The sequence below is a fragment of the Neolamprologus brichardi genome, chromosome 23 (genome assembly GCF_056152115.1).
Source record: "Neolamprologus brichardi isolate AB-2024 chromosome 23, ASM5615211v1, whole genome shotgun sequence".
Taxonomy (NCBI): Eukaryota; Metazoa; Chordata; class Actinopteri; order Cichliformes; family Cichlidae; genus Neolamprologus; species Neolamprologus brichardi.
The window spans coordinates 3,834,288-3,844,421 of record NC_142125.1 but is presented as its reverse complement, the minus strand read 5'-3'; the positions used below and the strand labels follow the sequence as shown (position 1 = coordinate 3,844,421).

Here is a 10,134-nt window from a genome sequence, read left to right as displayed (position 1 = left end):
AAAACTATTTTGATAACGCAGCGCACATTTATTTTTTAAATTACTTTAGCGCCTTTTATGGATATGATCAGCTTGTGCCGCTGTGGAGGTGTTACTGAACCAAAGTTAGATTTTTCTTATCCTCCTCTCTGTGGGGTTTGAGTCAGGTGTGTGAGCTGGTCAATCAAGTACAGTAATAAGATGGTCAGCAAACCATTTAGTGGTGGTTTTAGCACTGCGGGCAGGTGCTGTGTCCTACTGAAAAAGGAATTTAGCATCACCATAAAGTGCTCTAAAATATTGTCATACGTAGATGGCTGTGTTGACTTTGGACTTGGTAAAACACAGCAAGCGCCAACACAAGCAGATGACATGACACCTCAAATCATCAGACTGGAAAACGTTCACTGGACTTCAAACGCCTGGATTCTGAGCCTCGCCTTTGTTTTCCAAGAAAAAATGTGCGAACTGAACATTTCCTGTCTTTAGCCCAGGTGAGATGCTGTATAGACGCTGTCACTGGCTCAGGCGTGGTTTGATATTAGGAAAGCACATGAACGAGGTGCTTGATGCTTATTTTGTTTCTAAGGAGCCAGACTTTATTGTAATTTTTAAAGTGATCTTGAACAGTTTCTACAGCTGATGCTTTTTCAGTCTTGTCCTTGTCCCTGACCATTTTCAGAAGAATATTTTTTGTTTCGTTATGCCACTTAACACTGACCTATGAATCATTCAAGCATACAAAAGGCCCCTAACTGAAGGGATGATACACAGTTGTCTACACATAACAGACAACTTGGCAAATAATCTGTTTTAAAGTATATTTGAGCACTTTGTTGCCACCAGTCTGACGCAAAAACAAATAAACTGTTTGAATTTTAAGATGACAGTTTGACAGCTATAAGTGTTTTGCCCTACAAGGTGATTCAAAGAAAGCCAAAGAGGCTTCACACTGTTGAAGAACAAAGGTGGTCAAACTATAGACTGAATTTCAAGCTTCCAGACTGTTTTGACGGTATTTCCATGCATGTTTCCACTTCGGTGCAGTCGTTTATTGAATTGTCCCATTTTTCCTAACAAAACAAAGCAACGAGGGCTGATTCAGAACTTTTGCATCTCACCGTAGAGTTAAGGAATTTTCATAACTTCACTCTTAAAGGTATAAAACACACTCACTGTGGTTCTATTATGTTCTATGCCCATAACTGTGAATTTAAAGGTAAATAACAGTCATTTGCTCCCAGTAGAGTAGAGAGTTCGCATAATAGATTTCTTCAGTTCAGCTCTCTACAACAGGGATAATAATAATAATAATAATAATGGATTGGATTTATATAGCGCTTTTCAAGGCACCCAAAGCGCTTTACAATGCCACTACTCATTCACTCTCGCATTCACACACTGGTGGAGGCAAGCTACGGTTGTAGCCACAGCTGCCCTGGGGCAGACTGACAGAAGCGAGTCATTTTACATCGTTTACTTTGATATTAAGTGGGCCGAACCAGTGAAACTTCTGTTTCTGTCAGTGCAAAGTAGTTTAATTACACATTTAATCCCTGAGATATCTTAATTTAAGAAAAAGAAGTGCAATTTAAGCACTTAAAATTCTCAGCTTTTCTAACTCTGTCAAGTATGACTGCTTGATGTATGAATTGTAAGTGTGGACCTACTTTTAAAAAAGTTTCCATAGTAGTTTAAAAAAGAAATAACTTTTCAGTTACATTATTGTCTGTGTACTTTGGTGTAGTGTGAGTGGACATAGTATCTGTATCATACTTCTGTATCAGTAGGAGGCTGTAAAATGTAAGTCTAACAACTAAAACCTATTTTTTTTAAATGTTATTTTTTTTAATGTAATAATTGCTCGTTATTCGTGGCGATAAACTATGGCACACAAACCTCCAGTGGTGAGTGGGGCGAGCCTGTGTGTGCTGACCTGTCCGCATGAGGCGCTGCTTGCTCAGACTTGGGCCTGCTGCTGTAGATCCGCGGGGTGTAGAGCTGCTCTCCGCGCATCTATCCGTGGTGTTTCTGTGTGGGGCGTTCAGCCCAGCAGCGTCGCCTTTGCCTACCCACCAGCTTCGGGAAGGGGCTGACTTTCTGGCTCCGCTGCCGATCCTCCCGCACTCCCTCCGTTCAAGAGGGGATAAACACTGAGAGTTAAAGTCCAAGCCGGGCAGCGTTGCAGTTTCAGCGTTAGCGGCGATTTTAATTTATTTTTATCCCCCCTCCCTCTCTCTCTCTCGCTCCCTCCACTCACGCGACTCAATTGTTGCCGTTGGACCAAACGGGATTGAACTTGAAACGAACCCGCAGACATTTTGTTATTTCTGAGATTTCTTCTTCACTTTTTTCATCCCTGTGGCGGCAGTTGGCTGCGGGGAGCGAGCCGCGAGCTGTGAGGGGGCCAACGGCACGAGGCGAAACACGGTCGGCGTTCACCTTCCGCTCCACTCGCGGGCTGCATCCAAACATTTACTGCACGCACGGCGTTATTAATTTACCTGCGCTGAGCTCGCGACGCTGCCGCTCGTGCGTTAAAGCGGAAAGCTTACAACGGCGATGAATCATTTTGACTGACAGCTTTTGAAGAATTAGCTAGCTTTAGCCAGCACTGATGGTGCTTTCCTGCTCACGCTAAAGCAGTAAATACGGGGTCGGGACAACCCAGACAGGACACCGACTATTTTGCCTCTCTAACGGCCGCAAAGTGCATCACTTATAATCGGCTTATTTTTATATTTATTTATTTTTGTTTAAAAGAGGTGGTGGGGTGGGGGGAGTCCCCTAGCTACTGTTAGCTAGTCATCCTGCTAACGCTGGACAGCTCCTGTGTACGGCTGGGCTAGCTTTGGACAAAAGAAAGAGCAACGCAAGGGGAAATATAAACATCGTGTTTGGGAAGGAGAGCAACAAACAAGGAACTGACATGATGTTTCCACAATCAAGGCACTCAGTAAGTGGCTTTTCATTTCAGCACTGTTGTCTGCTACGTGTTTACGCATGCAGGTTGAGTCGGGGAGAGAGGAGATTACGCATGTGACTTGTTTCTTGGCTGCAATTAAACAGAGTTGCGTTTTTTTTAGTAAGAAGAAGCAGCGTTTGTGGGGCAGTAGCACAGTGGTGGTTTCTAACTGCCACCGTTTAGTTCTGTAGAGGACGTGTGGACTCGACATGGCAGTATTTGTAATATTTGCATTGAAAAGCTGTTAAACTTTTTTTCCCTCCCAAATGATTGCACTGAAAATCATCCAAATCAAACACCTCAGTTGAATGCTGTCACGTTTCATAACCACACGCTGCTTTCAGTCCCTTGTGCCATTTAGTTTCATTCTCCAAAATGCCAAAAAGCAGGCATTTAGGCAAATTGAGCTGTGCACTGTTACATGCAGGTGGGTGATTTTTTTTTTCCCTATTTTATTTATTTATATATTTTTATGAGTGGAAAATGCACATCTCTGTTCTCCTAAATTCCAAGTTTCCATGGTAACAGATACTCGTCCAGGGCATGCATTCATCAGTGAGGAAGACTCTCAGCCCTTTGGTCAAACATTTATGTTTAGTGACTGGCAGAACTGTGTCACCTGCCACTGCAGTTGTGTCAGTATGGCTTTAGAGCCCTGATGCTATTAGCTAGAAAATTAAATTAAATAATTATGTTTTTTCAATCTTTCTGGGCTTACATGTGACTTAAAATTACATTGGAAACCTTCTCCATTGTGTTATGAGAAACCTTTTTGATGGCCTCCAGTTTTTGCCCCCTGCAAAGGTGAAAGTAACAGAGTGATAGATCCAGGTAAACACAACAAACGGCAAAAAGACTTTTGCTTTGCTGTTATGAATCATGCCCTCTGTTTTTCTCTGGCAGCATTTTGTTGCCACCGCTAGTTCTCTTACTGTTGAAAGGGTAAGGGTTGTTTGCTGAAGCCGAAACCAGAATGTCTTCTGACACGAATGCTTTGCCCTTTGGCAGTCTGTGTGGCAGCCTGATTATGCTGCACTGTGCTGCTGCTGCCACTGATGTGAGTCTTCAGAAGTAGGATGGAAGGATTTGGGAACCTCTGGTTGCAGTCTGGCTTGTCAGATCGGTGAAACCCTTCATAAGCACAGAGTCCCCAGAAACCTCAGCTAAATTATGTTATTTTCAACGCCATCTGCAAATCCGAGAATACATAAGTCTCTGTTTATCCTTATGAATGTCTCCTAAAGCAGAGAGTTTATCAGAGGTATGAAAGCAAGAGGAAAAAAATTTATTTGTTTACAACCATTTTATTAGCATAATAACCAAATCAGATACAATTACAGCCTCTTTTTTTACAGACAAACAATCTTTGTGCTAATTAATATGCTTCAGTTACAAACAGACCTTTCACAGTTGTTGAGGTTTGTGTAGCTACAACGTGTAGTTACATATTTTGGAAAGTGCAGGTCCAGCATGGCGTATGAAGCTCTCTGAGGTCTACCCTGTAGATTAAACACAGTACTACAAATCAAACATTAGACAGGACACAAATCCGTTATTCTTTATGTGTATTTAAAACTGCTGAATTTCATGTGAGAGAAAGCAGATTTGAGTTATTGCTTCACTAACAAACTGCAGTTCAAAGTGGCTCTCATGAGCTCGGGAGACCACTCCCCCTTTCCCCTCGTAATCCATTCCCAAACCCTGCATTTATTGCAGATGTACTAAATTGAACCCTAATGTATAGAAAACACCTCGTTCTTAGTAGCAGAGCGATCCAGTTTAAACAGTTACGCAACTTTAGAGCCAGTGTAATCTACATCAATACTTGCATCAAACAGAAAACCAATAGCTGCCAAGAGGCTCGATGGATTCAAATGCAGTGTAGCGCTACTGCTGTTCTGACAAGATGTTTTGAACTTCCTCTTCATAACGTGCACTGTCAAGCGGCAAGAATGGGTTGACATTAAAGTTCTGCCTGCATATGAGGATTTCCTCGGGTCACAGGGTGGCAGCGTACTTGACTGCTTGCTTTAAATGTGTTCACTGAACTGATCATGGTGATTTCATCTTTATTCTCACCCCGCAGTTTTAAATTAAATTCATCGAGCAGGCCGGTCAGATATGTCAGGAACGCTAAGTCCAAAAGCTACTGGCAGTCCTCTAGTTTTGCATGTTTTCAAGCTTCAGAAAACCAACTCTTTTAGGTTGTGTAGCGTTCATACTTCTGAAAATTTCCTTAGTAAGAACAAATGGGCTTAGAATTTGACAACGTTTGCGTACAAGTACTTTTGTGCCGTCTGGTTACAATTTAGTTATTTCCTTACTGTGAAAAATTGCAAGTGTGTATGTGAGAGACACTGGGGAGTTTTTATTTGTCACTTTCACCATGAAGACACAGTAACAAGTTGAACTTGTTTACAGATAGAGATGAATACTTGAGTCTACCTTGATTAGAGGACAGAAGGCAAGGCAAGTTTATTTGTATAGCACAATTCAACAGCAAGGTGATTCAAAGTGCTTTACAGAGACATTAGAAACAAAAACAAATAAAAAGCATGATTTAAAATTGATTAAAACAAGCAAACAAACAAACTAATTAACAAACAAACAAACAAAACAGTATATAAAATCAAAACAGATAAAATCAGAACAGTAGATAAAGTCAGTAGTTAAAATGTAAGTTTTGAAATTTAAGCTTAAAAGTGTGGATCCAGAAGTGGATAAATATCAGGTACAGAAAAAACTGTAAAGTCATAACATTTAGTAGCATTTAAAAAAAATACTGAAAGTTAATGTTAAAAGTGTTTGTTCTGTGTAACAGTCAATTGAGTCTGTTAGGTTGCCTAATTTTTGTAGTGGCTGTCTAAAAGAAAACAAGTACCACCTGTGCATAGTCCCAGCAGTGTTGCAACTTGAGTGTCCTGATAGAAACGAACATTTAGTCATTATAGTTATTCATATTAACACTGGTGTACATTTTTGTGTAAGGTGTGTGGAGCTGCTACAATAACGCAGCTGCCAGCACCTTGTTTACTTAGTTGTTTACTTGCACTTACTGCAAGCATCAATAAAACATTGTTCAGTATTTTGTTTTTAGTTTTGTCATTTACGCAAATTTTCTTGAAAAATTGTGATGTGATTTTGAGGCTATATCGCCCACTCCTAATTACAGTTGTGCATGACTATCTCTGGAAGAGAAAGTTATTATTGTAGCTTTTGGCTTTGTCTTTGCCAGAGTGCTGGTTACCACAACACTGTGTATATCCTCCCAGATACTCCTAACATTTGAGTGAATAACAACCTCTGCATTTTGTTTGCTTCCAGCGGATCTCTGTGGATCCTAAAGAAAACCTTTTATCAGAGAGTACAGTAAAGGTACTTATGTCAGACAGTTGTTTTTATTGTATTATTAATATTAAAACCTGCACTCCACATTGGGTAGTTACTGGGACGAGATGCCATCTTTGGTCTTCTCTCGTCTCTGGTTGAAGTTATAAACCAGTCACCTCCTGATGGAGTGAGTCCTCAGTCACCTTTTCCAAGGTGAGAGCAGCTGGGCCACTCCACTCCTGCCTGCCTACTTATCTAGGAGGTTATTTTTCTAATCCAATTGAGTGCTCTTACGCTTTATTGGAGTATTAAGACCAAACTCACAGGATTAGAAGTGGGGTTTGGGAATTTAACGTCTTTTCACCAGAGCTGCAGCTGGTTCAGTCTTAACCGACTACAGTCAGTCACGCCTAACCTTTCACATACACACCGCCCTCCACTGTGAATTTTCACATAAATAAACTGTACAAACACACGCATTCCCTGTTCAGATCCTCTCTTCAGTCGCTGCTGTTGTCATAAAGGTTCAGGGATGGGAAGTATATGTGACACCCATATAGATATGAGTGTCACCGATAAGGACCTGGCGGATGAGAGAAGTGGCACCGCGATATAGCAAACTGATGGGTCTCGCAAACAAATTTAGTTACGTACACATTCAACAATCCTCTCATGTCACATTTTCAGGGGAAGCTTTTATTGGTTGGGATGGTTATTAAAATATTTAGGTATTTTTAAAGCTGTTGACTTTACTGAGACACTTGAGGCACATTTCCTGAATGCAAAGTGTATCTAAAAGGCATATTTGCAGAGGCCGGTAGGCTTTTAGCTGTTTCATAATTGTACACAAGTGACAGATTTTCCCGTCTCTGTACTTTTTGCTGTTTGGATAGTTGCTTCTTTCCACAGATATCTGAACCCATGGACCAGATCAGCTAAGTCAATAACATTACAATTTTAGCAAACATTTAAGTGCAATTTATTTGCTTCATTGTATTTTCAGTCCACTCTACCTTTGTTGAGGCTACATATTTAAATATACTGATTCAGAAAAAAAATTATAGGTTTCATATACACTGAAGCAAACGCTATCATATTGTCTGACGCTGGGAATACAACGGGCAGCTGGGTCTTGGAAGCAATTTTGTTCCATACTTGGCATGGCTTCAGATGAGACTGGGAGCATTTCAGAAGCAGTGTTCAGTCTGTATAAGGTCTTTTAATTTGAAAACTGATTAGATTCTCTTTGCCATTCCTGTGGCTTGATTTCCTGCCCTCCTCAAGTGTTCTGTGCAACTTGACTGCTTCGGTTAAAAGCAGCACAGAGTGGAGAACTGCTGCAGGAACACTTCTGAAATATCTGCTGGAATTACAAGTTGTTTTAGGTGAGAATAAAAAATGTGACCTTAATGACAAAGAAGAGGCTATCTTCAGCTGCTCTGTTATTCACAAGGGGTCTTCACAGTGGGTAGCTCGGCATGTTTGATTTGGCAGAGTTTTTACGCTGGATGCCCTTCCTGATGCAACCCAATAAGGACTTGTGTCTCTACCGGGATCCACTCGGGACACGATCAGTTGGCGACTATGTAAACACTGAACTTGACCTTGACCTTAAGCACAGTTTGGGTGAACACCCATTAGTTGATCAGTAATATTTTAGGAAGAATAGAGATTCTTGTGAATTTTGGGCAGTGCATCCCTTGCTGTGAGCTTATTGGTCATTTTACCATTTAAGCTATTCATGCATGATTTTTGTTAAGTGATCCTAAGGAGTAGGCCAGTTCATTGCATGCTGCTTGGTTATTACATTTGTTTGCCATACTATGAAGCACTTTGAAAACAGCCACAGCAGATAGAACGTGCTGTTGAAAAAGTGAGTAATTACAAAACAACAAAAGTAAGAACAACTATAATACAATAAAAACAAATAAGATCACTGTCTTATGTTGGGTCAAAAGCCAGAGTGTATAAATGTAATTAAAAATACGTTTTAAAAATGGACAACATGGGGGCCTATCTCACGTGCAAACGGCAGCAATAGAAAATGCTCTGTTCTCTTTGAGCTTCCACTTAGGTTTCTGTATAAATTGGCATTGCTAGTCAGATGACTGGTGAGCTAGTGTAACAGTAATCGAGCCAAGACTATAATAAATGCATTTATTACTGTCTAAATTCTGCCTATGGAGGAAAGGTTTCACCATTGCCAATTACCTTAAATGAAAGAAGCTAGATTTCACTGGTGCACCAATTTAACTGGCCATCTAAGCGATGATGTCACCAAATACTTACAAAAACAGGAGATAGAGTTGACTATCATCAGCATAGCAGTGGAAGGAGGTTCCAATTTTTTTTGAATGGATCCCAGTGGAAGCCCTTAAATTGAGCCCCGTGGAACTCCACATTGCAGGGATCAGAATCAGTGAGACAGAAAATAGTTAGAAAATAGACCTAAAGAAGTGCCACAAGATGCTGTAAACAACTTGTTAGGATATCATAGTCGACTCTATCAAAAGCAGAAGAAGAATTACATAGTCACCAGAATCTGTACTAGGAAGGGTTTTAAATACGGATTGAAAAAACTCCCAGATATCATGCTTTTCCAAAAAAGGTCAGTTGAAAATTGGTTGCTAGTAGAGCAGGGCGACATGACCAAAAATATTTATCACAATATACATTTGAAAATTTGCGATAACGATATAACTGACGATATAATTGACACTAGACAAAATACTTTACGACTCCACAACTTTATTAGTGCAAAAAAAAAAATCAATGTATTTTCACTTAAACAAGCAGCTGTTTTTTTTTTTTTAATATGCATTAGTTATATAACAAATTAACAGTGCAAATGCAAATTCTTTGCTGACAGTTTAACCAAAAGGCATTTCCAGTGGAAACTGGTCGACATATCCTCAGCATAACCATGTATAATATCCACAAAACTTTAAAAGAGGTTATACACACTCACAGTACGGTAACATTATGTTGAAGCACAGTACGTATCACTCCGCGAGGCTCCTGCCTACAATAGCCGTAATGCTCCGACAATCCAAGCGGTGCGGCTTCGTAGCTTAGCAAAGTCGTACTGAAACATTTGACAGATTTTCGAGCGCCGTGTACATAAAATCGTTTCGAGGTCAGTAAACACAACCAGAGTTCATACAGAAGGCACACGGGATTATAAGGGGCACTGTCGATTTTCAGAAAAATCAAAGGATTGATTTTAAGTGTGCCGTATTTTCCAAACAACACGGTAATAACGACGGCCCGCTAGCATGCTCTACCAAAAATAGTGCTTTGTTGTGTATCTGACGGACGAAAGCTAAACCAGTTCCACACCACTGAAGTTGCAGCATTTTTACAAACCAGTTCTGGTTCCTCTGTTTCATTCAACGATCCGCTTTCACCCTTCTTATTCTCCGTCGCCGCCATGCTTTTTCCGCCATGTGTGTATGAAAACAAAGGCACTGCGCATGCGTGTTTTACCCATATTCTATCGCGATATTTCATTTTCTTGTCGTTGCCCAACATTATACCGGTATTACCGTGAATGGTATGATATAGCTCAGCCCTAGTTGCTAATGGACATTTTAACCTCCAGTTGCCAAGGTAACCCTGTAATGTAATTGTCACCCACTCATATGTCAAAGAGCCCCGCAGATGCTGGTCTAAAATGTCCTTCAGTGAGTTATCTGATGTTCACATATCAGCTAAGGAATCAAATATTTTACACTTGTAGTTAAAAAAGAATTGGTTTCTAAGTTCCTTGGTTTATAGTGTAAAGTTGGAAATTTCAAATTGTACTGTAACTTTCACATAGTTTATTACAGTGTTAAAAAGAAGTAAATGTACACAATTAA

At 40.3% G+C, this 10,134-nt stretch overlaps 1 protein-coding gene across 2 annotated transcripts in view; it reads left to right on the top strand.

Annotated features, from left to right (window-relative positions):
- The first annotated feature begins 2,019 nt into the window (after positions 1-2,019).
- The window catches only part of tle5 (TLE family member 5, transcriptional modulator), a 58,061-nt gene continuing 49,946 nt past the window's right edge, over positions 2,020-10,134 (top strand). The window contains exon 1 of one of the 2 annotated variants that reach the window (XM_087835844.1): positions 2,020-2,935. In XM_087835844.1, coding sequence (XP_087691970.1) covers positions 2,909-2,935 — 27 coding nt within the window. In that variant the 5' untranslated portion in view covers positions 2,020-2,908. The remainder of the gene's footprint in view (positions 2,936-10,134) is intronic. The other variant, XM_087835843.1, reaches the window with a different exon arrangement.